The 24,226-nt window shown below is 35.3% G+C and overlaps 2 protein-coding genes and 1 long non-coding RNA gene across 3 annotated transcripts; 1 reads left to right on the forward strand and 2 right to left on the reverse strand.

Moving 5' to 3' along the window:
• Positions 1-1,937: 1,937 nt before the first annotated feature.
• Positions 1,938-8,950, reverse strand: FUS12 (proteasome family protein). Its single transcript, XM_021957197.2, has 12 exons — positions 8,731-8,950; positions 8,541-8,633; positions 8,261-8,339; positions 6,625-6,865; positions 6,475-6,549; positions 6,249-6,383; positions 3,869-4,056; positions 3,129-3,197; positions 2,957-3,047; positions 2,691-2,825; positions 2,380-2,492; positions 1,938-2,275 (listed from the first exon to the last, which is right to left on the reverse strand). Exons 1-12 carry the CDS (start codon positions 8,738-8,740, stop codon positions 2,185-2,187), a joined length of 1,320 nt encoding a protein of 439 aa, XP_021812889.1. The 5' UTR covers positions 8,741-8,950; the 3' UTR covers positions 1,938-2,184.
• A 9,644-nt stretch (positions 8,951-18,594) lies between these two features.
• On the forward strand, positions 18,595-22,936 carry LOC110755898 (putative serine/threonine-protein kinase PBL18). Its single transcript, XM_021957201.2, has 6 exons — positions 18,595-18,939; positions 19,766-20,091; positions 20,175-20,310; positions 21,397-21,533; positions 21,622-21,745; positions 22,330-22,936. Exons 1-6 carry the CDS (start codon positions 18,876-18,878, stop codon positions 22,734-22,736), a joined length of 1,194 nt encoding a protein of 397 aa, XP_021812893.2. The 5' UTR covers positions 18,595-18,875; the 3' UTR covers positions 22,737-22,936.
• LOC148293884 (uncharacterized) lies at positions 21,660-24,213 on the reverse strand. The gene is made up of 2 exons (XR_015836258.1): positions 23,880-24,213; positions 21,660-21,792 (listed from the first exon to the last, which is right to left on the reverse strand). It is a non-coding gene; the product is annotated as an uncharacterized LOC148293884 (long non-coding RNA).
• Positions 24,214-24,226: the final 13 nt, after the last annotated feature.

Genomic DNA, 24,226 nt, shown 5'->3' on the forward strand with positions numbered 1-24,226 from the left:
ACATTAGCCCCCTTGATTATTGGGGCCATGAATGGGTGCTGAAATGGATTGAATAATCAAACCCAACCCAAAAATCAAATTCATAGTGGTAGGCGTGGTCACTGACTGTTTAGGAAGCACTTCTACTTACAATCAAATTCTATCTAATTGAGTGTTTGGTTGACACAGTAAAAGAGCTTTTAAAAGTACTTTAAAACAATTTAAAGAATCCCAAAATATTATAATAAACATAGGAAATAAAAATTATATAGAGATGGATCCCTGCAAAAGACCAAATCCTTAGTAGTTAATTAAGGAGATAACATAGAGATGGATCTATGAAATCAGTTAACAATGGGGTCACAGGGCTGGGATTTGCAGCATTGTTAAAATCAGTAGACCTATTTTGATTACCATAATGCTACAACTAACCTTAGAATCACATATCAGATAAATAATTGAATGTTTGAACATGCAATTTGAGAATGCTTTGTTCAATTCCACTATCAAACCAATTCCATTGTTTTATCTTCTTGGTTGGGTCAAGAATTTTCAAACGCTTGGTTTGAGAATATAATGACAACTAGTATAGCAAATCTCCTTCTTCCTAAAGAATTGGTTTGAGAACACATACCCCACTTACAAAGCATTTCTTAGGCTCTAGTTTCCAAAAATATTTCCATATACAGTTTTCAGAAAGCAGTATAAAACAATGGCACTACAATTTCTTAACCCAAAACTGAAAATTTATTTTAAAAACAATACGTTTCCAGCTTTCCAGCTTGTTATGAACACCATTTTGGCTGCATTGATTCCAGATAGTATGCAGACGAACAAATCAATACAGATTGACCCAAATTAACGTATGAAACTATTAATTCAATCAAGCCCACTGCAAATTTTACTCATGAAACAAAACAAAAAGAAATTGACAAGTTCAGGCATACAAATTTCAAAAAAGAAAAAAAAAAATCAAAACCATGAAAAAGACTTCAATTCCTACACACTAAATAAAAAATTCAAAACCATGAAAAGGACTTCAAGGCAAAGAAGATCCAGTTTCATCCAAATTTAAAAAATTTTAAACAAAAATCAGAGGAGAACGTATCCAATTAGAGAACTCAGGTAAGGAAATCCAAAAACAAAGAATACCCAAATGGTTTTTAATTATTAGAATACGATCTGCAGGAGGGGCAAGGATGGCCATGGCCTTCAATTGATAGTCAGGTCTTCTACCCGGAAAGAAATCATGAGGCCAAGAGAGAGAGAAATAACACAATGGAGTCTGATGCGAAGCGAGCGACAACAGATATGAGTATTTTGGCATTTTAGAAAATTAAATAGGGATATTTTCAGTGTTTTGAAATTTTCATTAAAGAGAGCCAAGTGCTTCCCGTGTATTTACTTGGCAGCACTTCTATGAAGATGCATTTCCCAAGTGCTTCTTAAAAGGACTTGGGAGTGCTTTAGCAATTTCAAAAGCACTCCCAAACAAGCCCTAAATAGTCATCTTTAGGAAGCACTTCTACTTATAAATGCTTCTACTAAAAGCTCTTTTATTATAAAGATGTTGAAATTTTCATAAGAAATTGAAATACTTCTTGGAAAAGGACTTGGAAGTGCTTCCTAAAAAAGCACATGGCATGTGCTTGTCCAAAAAGCGCCTCTATGGCCTAAAAGCACTTCTAAACTTTTCTGTCAAACTCTGTCAGAAGCGCTTTTGATTGTTAGAAAGCGCTTTTAACTGTTCCAGAAGCACTCCCAAACGGGGCCTAAGTTTATTTCCCTCATCCAAACAAACTGTTATAAAGCCTATTTAGAGAAACAAACCCAAATTAGCTACTTGTTATTTTCTAATTGGTTCCTAGTGTGTTAAATTTTCTAAGAACCAATTAGAAAATGACAAGTGGTTAGCATAAAAACCGAAGCTATATTGCTGATCCAAGAGAGACATAATAGCACCATTAAACACATACCTTCTCCTTCCTGCCTAGAAACAGTTCGACACAATTGAATCTTACAAAATGGTCATACTTAATAATATACTACTCAATAAAAACCAGCTTATAAAGCTCAGAAATCACGTCTATTCACATCTCATCCAGCATTTGTTCTCAAAAGGAGTAAAAGTTGGAGCTCAACTAACTCATGACATAATAACAGAAAGCTGGGCACCATCCAGATCGTAAACGATAAATGCGATTCTCAATATACTCGGTTACTGATAGTTTGGTAAAGAGACTTTAGCTGTGTGTTCCATTTATCTATAGCAGCATATTTCTTCATTCCCTTTGACCTGCACATTGTTTGCGAATGAATCAATGGCTATCAAACAATGACTTCTACCGTGAACCAGTATGCATGGATTAAAAGTAAAAAGTACAAGTCAAGTAAACAGACCTGTCACCACGCTCTAAGAGCCGGTTCACCTGATCTATATGTCCATCGATTCGGTTATCCAATATAAGCGAAACCAAGAGTTGCTCAACATCTTTCTCAGGCACATTAAGTTCCTGAATGTCAATAAAGTTCAGTAAGTTTACAGGTGATATGACCAAGCGCATAACGGCAGCAGCGATGGTCATATTGAAAAAAAATAAGTATTTGAACTAAAAGATAAAACCCATCCAGTGTTTCTCAAGAGTTAATGATTAAACAAGCACAACAAATCAATGAGCAACAAATACAAAAAGATAGAACGTATGGCCCACCTTTGATATGAAGGGAATCCGAATTCTAGTGTACGGCTTGATAAGTTTAAGCAGCACTTGTGTCCTAACATTCTTCAACAGATCTTCAATATAGTTTCGGATGAACAGATCATCCATAATTGTCCTCCTGTTACTCTGAAAAAAGTACAAATGCCAATTCAACTAAGGGAAATAATAAAGAAAGAAAGAGAAGAAAAAAAATGAACAAAACACACAAACACAGGTAAGTTTAACTTGCATAATGTCATGTTAGAGAAGAATAACACCTTAAGAATTTTCTCAAACTCCAGTATCTCATTTCGTTGATATGCTGCTATCAGATTTGTCATTGCCAAGATCTCAGGATCGTTTTTATACCTGTGGAACCGAAATCATAAGAACAGAAGGAGATGCAAGAACTTGAAAACACAAAAAAAAAGAAATATTTTCAAAACTTACGGCTTTGCTTCTTGACCATCAAATGGATTAACCTCCGACTCCATCAGCATATTAGCCAGAACTAGATACCTGTCAAGCAACGCACATTGAACATAGAGAGATTAGTAAAACCTGGGGAACACAAAGACAATCGCCATATATCTATTGTGTATCCCAGTTTAAATCAACTCAAAGACAATCGCCTTATATCAACAAAGGAATTTGTGTCATGTAATTAAGAAACACACAAACACGATGAGTTTAACCAAAGGAATTGCCATCATGTTGTCTAAGTCTTCAAATCATATCACTACAAATTTAAAATTAACAGCCATTCAAAGTTTCTAGTAAAACTTATACTATAAAAATGGTTATTTGTCGACAAATTCTACCATAACCTTGGTAAAATAAAAATTCATCATCTTAAATTCCAATTATAGGTAGTTATTATCCAAATGGTCATGCAATTGTCTCCATTAATTTCATATGTTAGATGGTGCACTTTATATGTAGTATGACTTCAGCCTTCATCCATGGTAGAACTGTGAGGTTGACTCCATCATCATTAGTAAACATTACCATCTAAGTTTCATACCCCTCATAGGTAGGTGATAGCACATAATGATTTGTAGACTGACCTCTACTTTTGAAAACTATCAGCAGTGAGAGAGAGAGAGAGAGAGAGAGAGAGAGAGAGAGGATGAGCGCCTATTAATAAGTCCAAATGGAAAAAAAAAAGCGCATGGCACCAGAGAGCATACTTCAAGCATTGTATACGCCTCTGGTTCCCAGCTTCATCGTAGTTCTTAAAGGCTTCAAAAAAATCTGTGGCTGCATCTGCCCACTGACGCTCTGCCATATGCATCTTCCCCCCACACTCACGAATTATTCCCATGATCCTAGGATGAGGTATTGCTGACTTGATTGCAAGAGCTTTTTGGTATAATTGCTGCATTCAATCCACAGTCAGATGCTGCTAAATCACAACAGCAAACAGAAACACAAAATGACAAAAAGTATATTCCTTGATGAATTATCACTACAACGACAATGGTAAGGAGGTGTTTAGCCTTTTACGAAATATGACACACTGGCTACAAAAATTATATTGTTCCCCCAGAATTCATTCGGGTGAGGCATTCTTCCGTTTATATTTCAAAGGGCTACAAATCGTCCCCTTGGGATATTGAAACAAGGGCAAGGCATTATCCACTTAAGCATTTTGCATATGTTGTTATACAATCTTGAGGAACTTTTATTATCCTAATTATTAATAATATTGACTAATTAACATGAGGCAAACAACACAATATTTCAAAATTGTGCATGCATACATTTGACTATATAAAGTTCTGTTTAATATATTGATGGATGCTCTATGGTTGCTGGCATTTAGTGTAGGAGCCCAACCCACCAAACCCAACATGAACTTTAGGAAACTCAGACAGATTGACTCCAACCTGAGGAACCTAACAAACTTATATATAATTAGAAAAAATCTATTATATTTCTTTTTCATACGCAGAAATCCACCAATCCTCAAAGTGGGCACGGCTTTGAAACTGGGGCCTCCCGCCGAACCCTACAATCTTTGGGAGATAGGAAATACTAGCAAATAGCTAGGTAGGTACCTTTGGGGGTTTCGAACCTCAGACCGCATGGGAGCAAACCACGGGCCTGACTGTTCCAACTAATGTAACATATACGCCAACCAACAAATATATATACACATTATTTAGTTATATATTTAAAACAATACGTATTTCATGATTCTTGTTCTTCATCTTTATTTATGCCTGAAGATCCACTTTGATTGAAACAATCAACCAAAACAAGCACTTAAAAATGACCATTTACTTATGTTGTAAAACAACTGAGGTGTTATACTTTTTTTCCGAAATTTAGAAATTACTCCATTGCTTCATAATAGTATCCCCAGCATTTGTTTTTCACATAACTCAACTGCTCACAAACCCAATCCTCCTAATAACTTGATTTGAAATCTACATGGACCACTTTTCAATTAAACTTTCATTTCAACTGTATTTTACATTTAAAATCCTTTAACCAACCCTGATCATGGGGCATCAGAAACACCGCCTGAGCTATTTACAACATGAACCAATTAAACATACGGATGATCTTCTGACCACTCCACTGAATTTCTTACCAACTTCGCCAAGAATATTTCTCTAGTCTAAAACTTATCGTGTAGGCATAATCTAATGTTGAAGCTGCTTGTACAGTGGAAATGCATAGACAAGAAATGACCGCTTGTGTGCATATTGATAAAAAATATTGAGATTGTGAAATGCAGAAGTTAGTGCAACTCAACCAAAAGGGATCTGAGATGCATAATTTTTTTTAACTGAACCCCAGAACTAATGTGGATCTCATCTTCCTAGAAATTTTCCAACTCATATGCTTTTCATTGATCCGGTATGATTTAGAAGATCAATTGAAGAATTGGGCAACACTTGTTTCCTTCAATTTCGATTTAACTTATTCATGGAAGACCATTTTTGCCTTTTGCTTTCTTCTCTTATAAAAGGGTCATAAGTATATACATGCATGCATTTTAGGGGTAGGGTTAAGTGTGGGGGCAACGGATGGGGAGGGTGAAGGTGACTGAGAGAAGGAAGGAGCAAGGGCAGTTTGGGTATAATAGGGTGAGACAAGTAAATTTATATATATTAAAATAGGGTCGGCGAGGATATAGAAATGGCCGGGGGGGTAGGAGGCACTAGCTCCACTCTTAAAAATTCCACATGAACAAATTTTAAACCGTCTTTTGCTACAATACATACAATAAGTTCAATGTCTATCTGTTACCATGCTCATAACACTTACATGTTCTATTCAATTTGAGAATAGATAGATCAGAGAGAAAAGGATCACACCAATTTCCCCCACTTCGAACTCTTGTTCTCTCAATTTAACAAATAAAAAAGTTAAGCAAACCAGAGTTGACCCACTGAAATACTGGTACTAATAATCTATTTAGCATTATATCTTTGTGCTTTAATTAAACCAAACCCTACATCTCAGAGTCTGGCAGAAAATGCATATCACACAGACAGAGAAGAGAGAAATCAGAGAGAGAAAGAGAGGTAGTCTACAACAAAGATTGAAGATTATTACCTTGAGCTTTTTGTTATTTTTAGTCTCCGTGTACATCTGAATCTCAATTGCATAAACCTCCAGAAGTTGACTTCCTTTCTTTTGGTCATCTGTACCATCTTCTTTTTGACAAGATTTATGGAGTTCTTTCAGAATCTAATAGTTCAATACAGATTATGCTCAGCCTTTTAAGATTACAATTAGCATAATATTTTGCTGAAAGGTATCATCCAAATAGACAGATTACCTTATTCATTCGCCCATATTCCCCCATATCAAACCAAATTTTGCACAGCTTAAGATTTGTCTTGAACCAAAGTCTCTGCACAACAAGAGGTCAGATTGCATTCATATTAGAAATAAAAAACTTATGCTAAAACTATGGTTATATTCTGACCTCATTCTTTGCCTCTTCAAGGGCCTTTAAAGTGGTCTGATAGAACTCTTGAAGGAGACCAAAGTTCTGACTAGCTGAACCAGAAACAAAATCCATAATATTGTTTATACATTTTTCACTGTAATTTCGTGTTACTGCTGATTTGATGTATGTCAACATCACCCTGTATGCATCCATCATTTCTTTATACCTCCCCAGACGATAATAGAGCTTCACAGTTTGCTTCAAAGCTTTAAATCCCCTGTAACATATTTATTTAACTTTTTAGAAGAAAACTTTATTAAAAGCAAAAACTATGTATAGAAACGTTCATGGGACATCCATGGACGACTTATGATAAAAAACAATAAGCCCAAAACACTGTAATCTGAAAACAGAATGCACAATATAAAAAATAAAATAAAAACTGAACTAAAAACATACTACAAGAAAACATATTGTCACTACAGCTATGAAATCTAACAGAAAAACATACAAGGAATCCCCCTAAAATCTGCACAAACCAATTCCCACAATGCTGACCAAATCTAACTTGATCCCAAGGATCTTCCACATCAACGCCTTTCTAATGCTAAAAACAATTATCCTATTACACTCTAACCCAATTACCCAACAGATAGCTAATGCCAAACAACATGAAATATGAAACGAAGCCTTTCTGTTGCAAAAGAAACTACTATAAGATTTGAATGTAAAACACCCTGACCCATCTAACTTCCAACTCCAAACATTGGGTTTTGAAGGAACAAATGAGCCCATTCCACGCTTCCTAACAGTGAAGCATCTTCCACCTTCAAATCACTAAGATTCCTGCTTAAGACAAAATCCCAATTTCTAAGGAAAATAAATAGCATCCGCGCACCTTGAAATACACTCGGTAATGTTTTCTAGAAGGTGCATGTAACCTGGGGAACAGCATCTACAGTGACCCTTCTCCCAGCAACGAAACCTCTCAAAATCTCACCCTTTCCCCATTATTCACTACAAACTTGCACAACTTTAAAAAAATAAAAACTAAATTGAGGAAGGAGAGTTAACAAACTACACAAGTGTTTAGGGTACAAAATTTAATCCCCTGGTGACAAATTTAATTATTAAGGAATACCTCCAACAAATGAATTCAGAAGGAAAACAATCTGCACAAGTTTGGTAGTTCCATTCAAGGCTCATGAAAAGGGAAAAATATAAGCATAAAGCTTCTAATGCACATATACACCATAAACTATACATCTTTTAAATGAAGTCTGGTAGTTGTCATGTGTTCCCCCATCATACTTCTTTCACAATTTAAATGAAGATGTATTTTTTCTCAAGTTAAGAATAAAGCCCTCCCTGTTTCCCCATGCTTTCAGCTGTGAAAGAAAAATAGAAAGAAAAACTAGAAGCAAAAAAGACAAAAAATCAAGATTAATCCTGGCTTCTCACTGAATCCTAACTTCATTTCACAACAAGGGCATTCTATTATCCTTCTCGAAGACCACATCTACAAGCATAATCGTTTTCCAGACTCATTAAATTCTATTTTTCCTTCCCTCTAAAAAAGAATATAGGAATTAAACAAAGAGAACATCTAAATTTTAAGGTGTTGGCAGAACTCATTTACTTTTTTCAGAAAGAGTTTATTGGTGTTACTCACCACTCAGCCTTCTCAGGCTCCATGCGAACTACTTCGTCGAATCCTGAAAGTGCTCCTTCGGGATCTGTCTCAACCAAACCTGAGTTTTTCCGGAAGTCAGAAAAAAAAAATTCATCCAGTGTGGCAAAGAGAAAATAAATACGATTGAACCCTAACTGTTCCACAATAAAAATAAAAATACTATTGAACCCTAAAAGCAAAAGCTGAGAACCCACGTTCATCAGAAAAGAAAGGATGAGTACCCATTGAAATATATCGCGAAAATCAAACCTAAAAATACCTTTAGAGTTGTAATATTGGTTCTCAATGTCAACATCCTGTTCCTCAGGCTCCTCATCCGAGTACTCGAATCCGTAATCCTCCATATCAGCATCTGCATACACACACACATACACATATAGATAATGCGGCATTCAATAATTCTGTGAATAAATATATACATATATATAAATCTCGGGAGAGAAAGAGACCGGAACCCATGACTGCTCAAGAGCCAAGAAGGAATTCTGAGCTTTTAAAGCGTTTAAGATTCGGAAGCTACTGAAAGCAGAAGAGAGCAGAGAGGAGACTGAATCGAGAGAGGGCTCAAATCCCTCTTATTAGGGCATTCCGATTGAAAAGGGACGCTTTGGGACTTCGCACGCAGACTGTGTCTGTGACATCGTCATTTTAGATCACTACAATTTTTTGGGTGAATTTATTTGCAGCCAATTATTTGCTAATTTTAAACATGAATCATATTTTACCTTTATACATAAGTAGACTCTTTGCACGCGCTTCCGCGTCTGTGGGAGGTTTTTTTTAAAAAAATTAACATTTATTTTAGAATTAAAAAAGATAATGAGTAGTTGTGTTCCATAAAAATAGGTCATTATCTGATTTTTCTTTTAATTTTAATTTTTTTTAATATGAAAAAGTATGAATTTACCATATTATCCTCATTTAATTAATAACTTCAATTCTTAATGTTTGCATTAACCAATGGTATTTTCTTGTATTTTGAATGTTTCATCATTCTCTACCTTTTGCTTTATATATACTAGCCTCTTCGCACGCGCTTCCGCGCCTGCAAGAGGCTTTTTTTTTTAAAAAATAAATTAAATTTATTTTAGAATTAAAAAAGATAATGGATAGTTGTGTTCCATAAAAATAGGATCCATTATCTGATTTTTTTTTTAAAATTTTTTAAAATATGAAAAAGTGTGAATTTACTATATTATCCTCATTTAATTAATAATTTCAATTCTTAATGTTTGCATTAACCAATGGCATTTTCTGGTATTTTGAATGTTTCACCATTCTCTGCCTTTTGCTTTATATATATAGATAAATAAAGATAGAGTAATGCTATTTGGACACACAACATTGACACACTTAGTTGACACCCGCTGATGTGTCAATGTATCATTTACTGAATAGAAAACGAGGAGAAAAGAAGAGCAAATGATACATTGACACATCAGCGGGTGTCACTAAGTGTGTCAATGTTGTGTGTCCAAATAGCATTACTCATAAAGATAATGGGTAGTTGTGTTCCATAAAAATAGGTCATTATCTGATTTTTCTTTTAATTTTAATTTTTTTTAATATGAAAAAGTGTGAATTTACCATATTATCCTCATTTATTTAATTAATAATTTCAATTCTTAATGTTTGCATTAACCAATGGTATTTTCTGGTATTTTGAATGTTTCACCATTCTCTACCTTTTGCTTTATATATATAGATTATCGTTAAGAATAAAAAATATTTTTAAATAAATTAAATTTACTCACTACACCACACATACATTCCTGTAACTCTAGTTAAACTTTTTTCATAAATCATTATGTTCCTACAACCCTAACAAGGTTTATACGACTTATATTGATGAAAACATATCTAGTATTTATTCATGAAAAGTGAGACTGAAGTTAGGGAGGCTTCGAATGAGGTATGAGTTTATTTTTTGGCGTTTTTCAAGTTTAGAATTGTATGATAGTTGCTAGTTATGTACAGTACCACCAATATTGAACGCGATAGGAAAATATTGAATCTATTTCGGTTGTGTTTGACCGGCTGTTAAGTTAAGATGCGGTGAAAATCCACTGTAATGAAAGCTATTTTAATCTTCCTCTTATTGAAAGAACAACAACAAGGTGACGTCGCTACTAAAGGCAACAATATTGGAACATAATGTGTAATGGACTATAGTGATCAATTCACAACTTATTTGATAATCATTTTGAGTATCCTTTTTTTTTTTTGTCCGAAATCCCTTTTAGTATCATTAATGTGGCATTAATATTTCAAATTTTAACTTCAAATAACGTGAGTTTAATGTATAGATAATTAAAGGTAAAGATGCATTAATTTGATGGACTCATGCACAAGGCAAAATGAATAATATCATAATTGTAATTACAAGGTCTGATTCTGGAGGTGAGGTCAAGAGGAGACCTCGAGTAATACTTGCTTGTGAGAGGAGCGGTACATATAGGTCTTGCAAGTCTAGTGAGACAACTGGTGTAAGGTCATATGTAAATGATGATACGAACAAGTATTCTAGGGATACTGGTACCAAGAAATGTGGATGCCCTTCTTGTTAAAATGTGTTAATATTGGTGATGAGGACTTGCTCAGGATGGTAGGGCTCAACAACATCGCAACATCTGAGCATCCCTAAGTAAAATGCAACAACTAGAAATGAGTGGTGTTCTTTTTCAAACTTATAAGGTTCTCATATAACCTGAAATATGATACACAATATAGCATGAACAAATGTAAAAAATAAAATACCAAAAATAATATATATATAATAAAAAACACAACAAAGTTGGATGATCATGTAAGAGAAACACACATGATCAGCATTCAAAGCATTAAGCCGCTATCTATACATATGCACGTCTACCAATCTTGTCCCATTGTCTCGTCATGGAGTCCAACAATGAGCACGAGGTTGGACCTCTAAATAATCAAGGTCACGATCAGGAGCAACAACACCATGCATGTGCTCATACACCAATGCCTCCAACAAAGTCATATACCTAGCAATCTACTTCACCTTAGACCTCGAAGTTTGGCCTAATTGCCTATACTACCATGTTAAACACTCAGACCCCCATGAATAACCAGTAACACTATCAAGGTCCCTAAGTAGTCTAAGTTATATAATTTGGACTCTTGTGCCAGTCTTGTCAACAAATAAAGTGCAACCCAAGAGATATAGCAAATATGCTCTGGCCGAATACATGTTGCACTTCTCTGAATCTATGTTTGTAGAGAATCGTGCATGTAACCATGACAAACTCACATACTTATCACTGTATTTGTGCAATTGTTCAGTAGCCTCTTCATCAGTCATTCCTAAGTAATTAACTAACAACTCGTAATTTGTGTCGTTATCATCTTCAAGCGGAGAGATAGCTACACCAGACACAGAAATGCCTAAACTAAATAACACATCGTCCAATGTGATGGTCATCTCACCAAAAGGCATGTGAAAGGTGTTCGTTTCAGGATGCCACCTCTCAACGAAGGCATATACAACAATCTTATTTGCATTCTAATAAGAACACGTAATAAGTTGCTCTAAACCAGACCTCTGAATGTACCCTTTGAATATACCATTATTTGGTTTAGCCCAGCAATTCCACTCACGAAGGGTAGATGTCTTCGACGTGCACCTAAGAGGCTCATGTTCATGTAGTCAACTACAAAAAAATATTTAGGTTAATTAACATGAACTAGAGGAATATTGTGCTTTCTTATGTTAGAGTAAAACGACTTGCCTGATTATTCCAAATTGCAGCTGCTATGTGAATTTTGAAACTCGTAAGCAAAGATGGATCAATAGGACCTACTCGAGATGGTCCTCTTGAGGGGCTAACCTCGACGCTCTATGTCTCCTTACTGAGGCTGTGGGACACTCTCTATCAGGTCGAGATGATGAAGCCACCATAGTACTTCTGCAAGTCCTCTTTATATCTGAAAAAAAAAAAATATTAAGTACAAACTCAGTAACGAATTCGGTAGATGATCACTGAAAAATTGAAACGAATTTGATACCCTATTATCGAAAGGGTTTAGGTACCCAAACGAATTCGATAGACTACCACTGAAAAACAAAAACGAATTCGGTAGACTCCCACCAAAAAACAGAAATGAATTTGATAGTCTACCATTGAAAATGGAAACAAATTCGATGGACTGTCATTGAAATAATCCAACGATTTTGGTGGTAACCCCCTGAAAGTAACAAGTATTTTCATAAGACTAGGTTCGAACTATACGTCCTTTTTCAACAAAATCACAACCATGAATACATCTCTATACTCTAAAACACATGAAATTTGTGAAATATCACTCAGAAACATAAATTTACAAATCAAAATTGAACACAAACCTTGGCTTTTCGTAGGTTATGTACTGCACAAGATGCCTCCTTTTGGTTTAAGGTCGGATGAGATTTGGCGATACAGGGTGTTTTTGATGGGATGAGGTTTGCGATGGGGTGGGGTTTGCAATGGGATGAGATTGCTTGATGGGCTTTCTTACGGGTTTAGCTTGATAAGGATGAGGTTTACGATCAGATGGGTTTGAAATGGGATGAGGTTTGTGATGGGGTGTGTTTGCAATGGAATGGGGTTTGCGATGGGGTGTGTTTGCAATGCAACGGAGTTTGCGATCGACGAGGTGAGGGTTTGCTATGGGATGGGATATACGGTTTAGCCTGATAGGGTTTACACAGACAAAGTTAGGGATGAGGTTAATGAGGACAATTTAGGAAGAAATATAGGATGTAAAGAGTAATTTTAAATTTCACTAAAATTTAATGGGGTGTAAAGAGAATGTAGGGTGAAAAGAACAAGTAATGGGGTGTAAATAAAATCATCATATTTTTTTTGTATTTTCTGATTAATTATAGTCTATCCCCTAAACTATGGGGTCATTTACATTTGATATCTAATTAATTTTAAAATCTAGTTTTTTGAAAAATGAAATAAAAAATATTAGGGCATGGTAATGTTTTCGGAGAATATTTTTTAAAAAATGTATTTAGAAAATGAAAACGAGAAAATGAATTTGTATTTAAAAGATTCAAGAATGCTGGTAACTTAATTGGAAAACAATTTCAAAAAATAAAAATACTGGAAATGTGTTTGGTAGTGCAATTGGGAATAACAGAAACAAAGAATGTGTAACTTAATTAAAATGCATCATGTAATCAATATTTGAGCTATATCAAAGGTTTTTTTTTTTTTTTTTAATATCTCATCTAGAAAAAAAAAAGGAATAAAATTTTAATCTAAAAAAAAACTAGAATTATATTTGAAAATGAAAAAGAAACAACCTCAACCCACTTTTAGCAAAAGAAAACAAAAAACACACCACCTTTTTTTTCCTTTTTTTTTTTTCCAGAACACCCCACCTCATTTTCATAGTCTAAACATTTCTCCCCTTCTCCGTTCTCTCTCTCTCTCTCTCTCTCTCTCTCTCTCTCTCTCTCTCTCCATTTTTGTTGACTAAACACCATTGAGATATTAATAAATAAATAAAAACACCACTAAGATCTCTAAGATCTAAATAAACAACCTATCATTTTTATTGTGCCTCATTATCAAAGTTTCATGATGATACTTTTCCTTGCAACAAAATTAGGTAGATGAGTTTTGTGGTTGTTCAGCTTGATGATGCTGGTGCTTTGATTGAGTATGGGTGGTGGAGGTGGTGGAGGTGCTGGTGTCAATTGTGGTTTACTAAGTGGCGGTGATATGTATTGCATTCGATAGGATGTTTGGTGGTGATTCAATTGGGACGGTGGTGTTATTGGTAAAGGAAAGAGTGAGTTTTTCATATAAACAACAAGGTTCAGTTAGACATCTAGTTTATCAAAAATTCATTTGATAGACAACGAAAGACTTTAAACAAAATCCTAGAGCCTAAAAACAAAACTTTTCAAAGGATCTTAAGGTTTAAGGGGGTTGATGTGCTACATAAACTACTTTACAAGAAAGTAAAGAGAGAAAGGTAGATAGAAACTCACCCTTGAAGCACAACTTGAGTCCAACCTCAGTATTCCACCAAGTGATGGTGGTAGGATCCATTTTCATCTTCTCTAGGTCGCAAAGTAGGGACCTCCAAAGCCTCCCACACCAAGAAAAAAAAAACCATATAACAACATGTCATTAACAACGTTCATAGGTTGTGCGTTGTGGAAGTAGACTTTTCACAACATGCTGAAATAGCCCGTTGTAGTATATAGAATTTAACAACGTGTATTTATTGCACGTTGTCAAAACGAAATTTAGAAATTTCTTTACAACACATCATTGGCGTGTTGTTGTATGTTTAGGTCTACAACATGCAGCACATGTTGTCGAAACTATATCACTTTCCTACAATAAAAAATCGGAAAAAAAAAAAAAAAAAAAAAGCCTATTTTTTGTGTGGGAGAAACTCCCTCTCCCTCTCTCTCAAAATCTGAAATGTTCTAAATATTTGATAAACTCTCTACATCTTCTAAACCCCTTGGACTTTTCTCCAATCATACAAGGACTTAAAACTCCCAAAAATCCTAGGAAAAACTAGCCAAAAACGCCAAAATTTACGCGCTGGATTCGCGCCATCCTCTCAAGTGCTAGAAACTGGGCAAAAAATCAACTCTCTGCTGCTCAAGTGCCTGCAACTTTCACTCGATTGCCTGAATGTAGTCACATAATTCCCAACTTGAACCACTCGTACGAAAACTAATGTAACTTCCTCTAGAAAACTCGAAATCATGAACAGTAAAATTCTCTAGAAACTAGACTTCCAGAGCTTTCCAACAATATATGGCACGTTATTTGATTCTTCATGAGCACTTATAAGTTAATCCGTAAAGTTGACATATGTGCACATACAGTTTCTTAACTTGCAAGTTGCTAATTCCAAATTTCTATCTTCTTTACTCTTTTTCAACATATTTTGCTCATTTTAGCCCCAACTCCCCTCTAGGGACGATTTCCTACAAAAAATAACACTAAACACATCAAAACAACCAATTTCACATAAGAAACTAATGTAAATCATAGGAATAGGGAATAGGAAAAAAGCACAAATGTGGAGTTATCACTTCTTTCAAATCTTATCCACTACTCTGCGCAGAGATTTGATCAATCATATTCTTGGAGTATTCTCTCTCCTTACTGAAAATAGAGATTTCTTGTTGTATATTCATTTGCCTACATGACTTTATTGAGAGTCATGACAAACACCTTTAAATCATGTGTTCTATAACACAACTATATGGTGCCCTCGAAGACAATCAACATAGCCACAAGACATCCCCCATGTCTCAGGGATAAGGATTAGTTTACACCATTGTAATTTTTGAGTTCTAGTTTGACATATGTGTAAAGACTTCCATTCTAGAACTCATGTATTTGATCACTTCAATGTACTTGTTCTCCTGCAAGCACCTATACACATATCTTGGTGTCGATACACTCAATGAGTTGAGACCTCGTCATTGTCTACATATAGAGAAGATATTTTGTGTACTGGTCTTGGTGGAATATCAACGCCCAATTGATACCCCTATGACCAGGAACATATTTAGGATTAGGGACCATGATAAGCCTCGATGTAATCTCATTACATAGTTCTCATATCCACTTAATTATATATTCTTAGGACTATAGTTGTTTTACTATTATGATAATATACCAAATATCATGGTTGAAAACAACTGATCTTGTCCATGAATAACTTAATAAGTTATTACATAAGATGTCCTTAACATTAATTATCATATAAGTAGTTGGTTTTAAGGGCATACTACTAACACATTCCACTCTTGGGTTTTTGATGTGTAGGTGAGACATCCTCCCTCTCATCTTCTTTAGCCAACCTAGAGAAAATCTAGCATCTAAGTTCTCTAGGTTGATTTCTCTCCATCTCTAGTCCATTTTGGTGTGGTGAGGAAGAGGACTTCACTGTTGGAGCCTTGGGTTGAGAAGCTTGTTAGAAGAGGAAGAAAAGAATTTTCTTACAAAGGTATTCATTCTTGGCTTGTCCAATAAATAGTCATCGAGGGTAAATTCTTATCCATTTCTCTCTTTTCTATTTTGTGCTCAAAGAGACTAGATCATAAGATACTTGGGTTAAAATGAAAAAGGCTTAGCTCAACTAGAATAAGCAGTTCACCATTATGAATATTTTTGTGTTATATGTTGTGGCTAAATTCGTGTCCAAGACATAAGATGCATGTTTCCTTCAAAACTGAGCTCATAATAGTATAAATCATATCGTACCAAAGCTCAGAATCGCACAAATTAGATCGAACGCCAAAACTAACCTTGATTATGAATGCAAAAGAAAAATTACAAAGAAAACCTAAAAATCATACCACAAAACATGATCAAAATCAAAGAGAAAAACGAAAAAAAGTGAATGAAATCGAACCAAAGGATCAGAGCTTCAATTGTTGCTAAAGAACTAGAGCTCCACCACGTAAAAGAGTGACCGAATCAGAAATCCAAATTTCAAATCATGCATACTTTAAACCCACGGGGTTAAAAAGGACATTTACTTTGTAAGTTTTAAAGTTTGGCTAGGCTTTTAAAGAAAAAAGGTACAATTCTCTTTTACGTGATTAATTTAAGCTGAGCCAACGAGTCTGGGCCCTCTTTGTGGGCAAATCCAAAACAAATTTTAATTCCTATGTATCAAAACCCTAACATAAGTACTCTAGCTATCAAATCCTCATTAATAAGGATTCTTATCACTAATACCTAAGGGCTCATCTGGTAATGTTTTTAGAGAGCATTTTCAGAGAATGTTTTCATAGAATGAAAATGAGAAAATGAAAATGCATTTTCAGAGAACAAAAACACGTCTGGTAGCTTAGTTGAAAACTGTTTTCAGAGAACAAAAACAGTCAAAATGCGTCTGTCAATAATACGTGAAAATGACAAAAACAGTGAATATGTAACTTTAATTAAAATGCATTTTTTTTTTAATACAACATTATGTAATCAATATGTGAGTTTCAAAAAACAATTAGTACGTATATTATTTTTTAAAAGTATTTTTTTTAATCATCTAAAAGAATATCATTTAAAAAATAGAATAAAATTCCAAAGTATAAAATTAGAATTACCTTTAAAAAAAATTAAAATGAAACCTCAACCCAACCTTCACTTTCACTCTCTGCAAACCCACCCCCATTCTATCACTACCCTCCCTCCCTCTCTCTCTCTCTCTCTCTCTCTCTCTCCAAAATTGAAGAATTAGACCAACCCCCCTCTTTTCCACTTTCTCTTCATGCTACTGCACCCTCTCTCTGTCTCTCTCTCACTGCAACCTCACCTTCCAGTAGCTTCCCAGCTCCTTTTCCTTTTCTTGGACTGAAAATTGATTTAGCAATTAGTTTTGCAACTAGTGGTTCAATTCAATTGCGTAGAGATTCTATTGGGTTCGATTGAGTGGCGGTGATGACAATCTGGTTTGATGGGGCGGTAGTGATTTTGATTGGGTGATGGTGGTGGTTCAAGCTTTGTGTGTGGTTCTCTGCTGGCAGCGTTTGACGGTGGTTTTGGTCTGATGGGGAGAGAAGATTGAGCGAGAGAAGCAGCGTGTTTTCAGTGTTTGTTTCCTGTGAGAATGAAAACAACTTTTTTCTGTCTTCTACAAGTAGACGTGAAGTAGTTCCTGTTTTCTTAAAACGTTTTTCGTGTTTTTTGTTTTTGCCCACCGAACAGGTTTTTTGTTTGTTTTTGTTCTCTCAAAATGAAAATGGGCTCTCAAAACATAAATGAACGGGGCCTAATTTTTCAAAAAAAAAAACATTTAATATTTTAACATTTTTTTTAAAAAAAGCAGCTTCCAAAAGAAGCACGGCAAGACCAAATCACGCCTTAGTACCAAAGTAAAGAGACTAACAAGAAAACAAGTGCTGAGACCGTGGAAACAAGTGCAGATAATTTTATTTTTTTCAGGGATGATGAATGTTAATTTTATATTAGAGTAAAATGGACAACTGATATTTAAGATATCTGGTTGGGTCTAAAAAAAATTTGGTAGGTCCAAAATAAAATTTAGAATAAAGAAAATCAAACTTTGCGATCCAGCGGATGTCATCACTTACTCGGATTGAGGGCGTGCGCTTGACCCATACATAATAAAATTAATATTTTTAAAAAAAAAAAAAAAAAAAAAACCAAGTTAGCAATTTGGCATGAAACACTTGCGGTCAGAAAGTTCAACGATAAAGAAATTTAATAGCGAGGGAGGCCACTGAGTCAAAACCCTATTAATATCAGAGTGGGGCCAAACTTTGTTTCCCAACATAATTTTTTTCAATGCAAGAACTTTTCGTCCATACTACGGATGGTTTCTTCCATTGACCAAAAGCTTTGAGCAGCTGCTTCCCGTAAAATGTCAATGGACCCTTCTCTCTCTTGCTTCCATATTTCTTTGTTTTCCTTGGTCTTCCTTACCTACTGCTACAGTCACCAATTAATCGTGTACAAAGTGGGTTTCCACATTTTTCTGATGAATTTGCCAAATGTTTCAAATATATGGCATGCCAAGGCCAGTCAACAATTGAGGTTTGGTTCTGAGTTGTGAGGCACAAACAGTCTCCACCTTCATGATGGGAAACTGCTGCAGAAAATCTGCCAAGTGTGCTCATGCTTCTTCCATCAACTTCTCTGGTAATAATCTGCAGCTTCTTTCATTTTGGTCTTGCTTTGTGTTTTTAATTATTTTTGTCCTGTTTACACTCCTTCATGGTGGGTTTCACTTCATGTTATGCTATTTTAACTCAGATACATTAAATACTATGAATTTGTAGGTTTTTGTGTGTGTGTTCGGTTCCCTCTCTGGTTTTTTTTAAGAAACATAAATCCATCAATAATCTGACTGTCCAAGGAACACTGTTGCATGTGTCTCGTAGCTGAATTGGTTTAGATTAATCATTATCCATCAATAATCTGACTGTCCAAGGAACACTGTTGCATGTGTCTCGTAGCTGAATTGGTTTAGATTAATCATTTATGCACGCGAGGCGATGTGTTCGATTCCTTCCTCCACCAATATGACTTCCATCAACGAAAAGAAATGGACTGTCAGTGTCAGGGTTTTTGTATCCTCTTTAATTTTGATATATTAAGATGATCTGTTTCTGAATCTATCAACGAATTGAGTTTCATATCTGTTTTTTCTAGCGCGTGCTTGATCTTATTCTAAATTGACGTTCTTAGTATCCGAGACCATTTTATCACTAGAGTTTAGTTGATTTTATTTGTGACTTATTCTGCATATTGTGCCTTCTCGTTTTCGTCTACTGCATATTGTTTGTTCAAGCATTGCTGCAACGTGAAAATAACTGAAACACATACATGCTTCGCTTCGTATTTCTATGGTCTACTTCATTATGATCATTTAATTCTTTTCCGTTAACATGGTTTTATGACCAGTTTTTCTGCATAGTAATTTGAAGGTCAATCTTTGTAGCTGCTTACCTCTTTCATCTTTCAGGAAGTACAAAGTCTAATGGCAAGGGACAGCTGGATACAACCTCCTCCAACCAAGAAACACCATCAGGAGGTTTGAACAAAGCTTTAATAGCGGCCAAGGCTGATTCATCTGTCCCTAGCAGCCTCAAGTCCTTCAGTTTCAGTGATCTCAAGAATGCTACTAAGAACTTCCGGTCAGAGAGTCTGCTCGGAGAGGGAGGGTTTGGGTGGGTTTTCAAAGGATGGATTGATGCAAACACCTTTGCTCCCACTAAACCTGGAACAGGGTTAGTGGTGGCCATCAAGAGACTCAAGCGAGAAAGCTTTCAAGGCCACAAGGAGTGGCTCGTATGTAGAATCTGAACCGTTTTACTTTCCATTTTAACCTTGCTTTTCTGAATCTGAAGTTGTATCACTTGTCAATTTTTCAGGCAGAAGTTAACTATCTTGGTCAGCTTCACCATGAAAATCTTGTGAAACTCATAGGGTATTGCTCAGAATCTGACAGTAGACTTCTAGTTTATGAGTTCATGCCTAAGGGAAGCTTGGAGAATCATTTGTTTAGAAGTGAGTATAAGTACATACCCTTTCGTCGTATTTTTTTGAATTGTTATATGCTGTTGCTTCTCACCAATTCACTTATAAGTTTGTTACTTGGTAATTTTACATATAGATTGATGTCTTCCTGGCTAAATACTCTTGTCAAACAAATGGATACGATAATTTAACCCCAAGGACTGTTGATTTTGGATCAATCTCAGTAGACAGTAGCTGCTAGCGAGCTCATACTTATGAACTTTGATGCCTATAATTTTTTCAGTTCATTCTTGTCTAATACTGGATCTTAAGATAACCTGCACTTGCCGAACTCTACTCTGCACTTTGAGAAGTGGTCTTTCACTGATAACTATGAGCTTATGTTATTCTGTTTCAGATTTTTACTAACAACCTTTGCTGAATCCTTATTAATATCCCTCCAGTTAACTTTTTAGTTTTTAATAACAAGTAGATAGATTTTCTTGCATACAATTGGGTAGCATCCTTTGTAAAAAGTAGCCAAATTTGAACAAATTTATGTTCTTTGATGAAATTTTTGTAGAGACTTCTGGGCTGATGAGATGACCTGCTGTCTTTCGTTTAACCATGACCAATAATCCGGCTAGAACTTGAACAGGTTTGTGGACCAAAAAGATTGGTAGCCACAGTTAAGAGAAACAGACACCATTTTCTTCATTTCTTATGAAGATAGAAATGAAGAACATATTTGGACCAGTTTGGGCACCATAAAATTTGCTCAACGGAAATCGGAAAGATATTTTGGCATTCTCGATTATTACTGCTTTCATAACTATTCCTGGTAAATGATCCCAGTTTGAAAGCTATATAAGGATCCATTTAGCCAAGAGACCTATGTGGCAAATGCATTGATCTGTTCTTAGCATTTAGAATGGTGGAGATAATTGCATGTTTCTGTTCCTCTGTTTAGACTTTTCTTTCTAATTTTACAACAGTGATCCCTTATGCTGCTCTTTGATCCATCAGCGGAAAACTATATTGCATCAACCGCAAAATAGGAAGCTGTTGTCAAATAAACTTTGTTTTTCGCTAGTAAAGTACCAAATCGTTACCTTGTTTTTGTTTATTCTTCTGCAGAAGGTGTTCAACCCATCAGTTGGGCTGTGCGGATGAATATTGCAATTGATGTGGCAAGGGGGTTGTCCTTCCTACATAGTTTAGATGCTAATGTTATCTATCGTGACTTGAAAGCTTCAAACATTTTACTTGATTCGGTATGCTTAGACATCAAAAGCTCCAGTTTGTGAACGATTGCTGAACTATAATCACAAGCCTGAGAGAGTTTTCATCTGATGTATGCAGGATTTCAATGCAAGGCTTTCGGATTTTGGGTTAGCAAGAGATGGTCCTACTGGAGACAACACTCATGTTTCAACCAGGGTGGTCGGAACTCGAGGCTATGCTGCACCAGAATATGTTGCTACAGGTCAGTGTTATTTTTCAACTGCATCCATAATATTGTCACCGATAATCCTGGAAAAGAGAGAACAAAAAGAAAAGAAGACGCCATCAACCACATAGAACAATTTGTGAAAATAATTTTCATAGGATGAGAAAACTACTAGGAAATGATATCAATCATACATTGCATGTTGGATTTCTTATTCACTGACATAAAAAATCTTGAGGAACTGCGATTTAACTTGTATACCAATAGACTCATGACAAATGAAATGATGATTAAAAACTTTCTGGATTTTAACAAAAAAGAAAAAGGAAAGGCTTGATGTTTTACTTCATAATATGCTGACTTATTTGACTAATTACTAAACCGGATTACATAAAAACGAGAACAAACATGAAGAAATGCTGGTGAACTTAAAGAGAAATTATAAAGATGCTCATAAGAAGGCGAAACAAAAGAAATGAAATGGTACCTGAAGATTGAAAACTTAAACTACATAAGTTTTATCCACTTAATACAATTTTTTGTTTGTTATGGAAATCATAATGTATTTACTGAATGAAATTGTCGTTCCTCTTTGTTTTACGGCTCAAAACGAGCTGCAGGTCACTTGACACCAAAGAGTGATGTGTATAGCTTCGGGGTTGTGTTGTTAGAGCTACTAACAGGAAGACGAGCAATGGATGATGAGAGGGCTGGGAGTGTTGAGGAAACATTGGTGGATTGGGCAAAGCCATTCTTAATTGATACAAAACGAGTCTTAAGAATCATGGACACAAGGTTGGGAGGTCAATACCCCAAGAAAGCAGCACAAACTGCAGCTGAACTTGCTTTACAGTGCCTCCATACAGACCCGAAGTACAGGCCACTCATGATTGATGTTCTAGCCACATTGGAACGCCTCCACACAAAGAACACATTACGAACTCAACCACATAAACCAGAGCATCATGGGGCCAAGCATTTGAACCATCCTCACAGGATAACAAATTCAAACACAAAATTGGAATGAGTTTTATTTTCCTCATTTGCAGAAGCAACTTTCGTACATATATATATATGTAGTGCAAATGTGCTTTCTAGGGATTTGGTATACGAAAACATGATGACACATTATAGTTATACTTGTTTTTTGAGTAGTGAGATTGTACTTTATACTTGTTCTGATAGATTGATGAATCTATGAATATAAAGTTTCCACTTTTCCTTTCCTCTGAAGTGAACAGAATTTTTTTTTCTTTGGGTAAACGAATAGTATATGAACCAAAGAAAAGGGACACAGCCCAATACAAGAAAACAATTTACAAACCAAAAGGCCCTAAGAGAGCATATATATATCTTCAGAAATTCTCCTATGCGGACGTTGAATGTTATTATTATATGGACGCCATGTATTTTTTAACTTATGTTATAAGAAACCCAAAAAATAAAATAAAATAATTTTATTTTCAGGCTGAGTGTCTGTATTAGTTTTTCCAGAGAGCCCAAGGCCCAAGTCTTGATTTATTAAATATTATTAATCAAGCCAATCATGCATAGCCTTCACTATCAAGCCCATTAGCCCACCAATCTTTTTTGATTGGTGTAAAGTATCATGCTTTTAAAGCATAAAACCATTTGTTTCCTCCGATGTGGGATAATTTGCTTTCAAACTTCCAACAACGGGAACAATTTGTCTCATTTGTCATTGAATAATTTCTGGCTAAATAATTGTGATTGTTATCACATGGCTAAATGTTTTCCAATTTGGATGATGTTTGCGAGCATTGCAGGGTGAGCTCAAACATTGTGTCTCATATTTGAATCCCTCTCCGTATATATGCACACATGAATACAAGCATAGACACGCATATACACGAATTAAATTGAGAATCTAAACCGAATTTGATACATAAAAATTGCTTACCACAAAAGTTCAAACTAGACAATGTTTCTAGTCCACAAAATTTAGTAATATGAGAATGCAATAAATAGGAAGCAATGAATATATAAAATAACTTATGCAAGCCGGTACAGAAAGAAAGCAGCTGATTAAAATTAAACAAAATTCAATAACAATTAAAGTTTTCAGGCAACAGAAGACAGTAAACGAAAACCCAGACAATGATTTTCAAAATCACAACAAAATTAAAAGCAAACCAAATGAATTGCTTACCAAATTGTAGCTATTTCCCTGGTTATCCACAGAAAATCAAAGACTTTAAGCAATTGGGTATGTGGTATTTTCCCAGGTTCCAAATGAGAAAAGAAAATGAATGGCAGTTCTTCAATCTATGAAAGAAAAATGGGTTTTGCTTTTACAAAACAGCAAACGAATCAAACTAGTAAATCACATGTACGTTCTCCTACTCTTTTGTTTTCTTTTCTTTTGTTGTCCTCATGTGCTTCAGCTTTTACTTTCTTTTCTTATGGCGTGGGATGGAGAAGACGCACGAAGAAGAGGAGAGCGTGAATCATATTGGGGTATTTTCAGAATTTTGTAATTTTCATTAAATCCAGCGC

This window comes from Prunus avium, chromosome 6, assembly GCF_965620075.1.
Source record: "Prunus avium chromosome 6, drPruAviu1.hap1.1, whole genome shotgun sequence".
Taxonomy (NCBI): Eukaryota; Viridiplantae; Streptophyta; class Magnoliopsida; order Rosales; family Rosaceae; genus Prunus; species Prunus avium.

What these genes read in the sequence shown, in the direction of transcription:
- FUS12 (XM_021957197.2), bottom strand. An exon ending in AATATGGGCGAATGAATAAG is followed by an intron (nt 6,384 to 6,474) that starts GTAATCTGTCTA and finishes TTGAACTATTAG; the next exon opens with ATTCTGAAAGAACTCCATAA. An exon ending in AGGCGTATACAATGCTTGAA is followed by an intron (nt 3,198 to 3,868) that starts GTATGCTCTCTG and finishes GTTGCTTGACAG; the next exon opens with GTATCTAGTTCTGGCTAATA.
- LOC110755898 (XM_021957201.2), top strand. Translation starts at nt 18,876, where the DNA reads ATGATGGGAAACTGCTGCAGAAAATCTGCCAAGTGTGCTCATGCTTCT. An exon ending in TTCTTCCATCAACTTCTCTG is followed by an intron (nt 18,940 to 19,765) that starts GTAATAATCTGC and finishes TTCATCTTTCAG; the next exon opens with GAAGTACAAAGTCTAATGGC. An exon ending in CAAACATTTTACTTGATTCG is followed by an intron (nt 21,534 to 21,621) that starts GTATGCTTAGAC and finishes TGATGTATGCAG; the next exon opens with GATTTCAATGCAAGGCTTTC.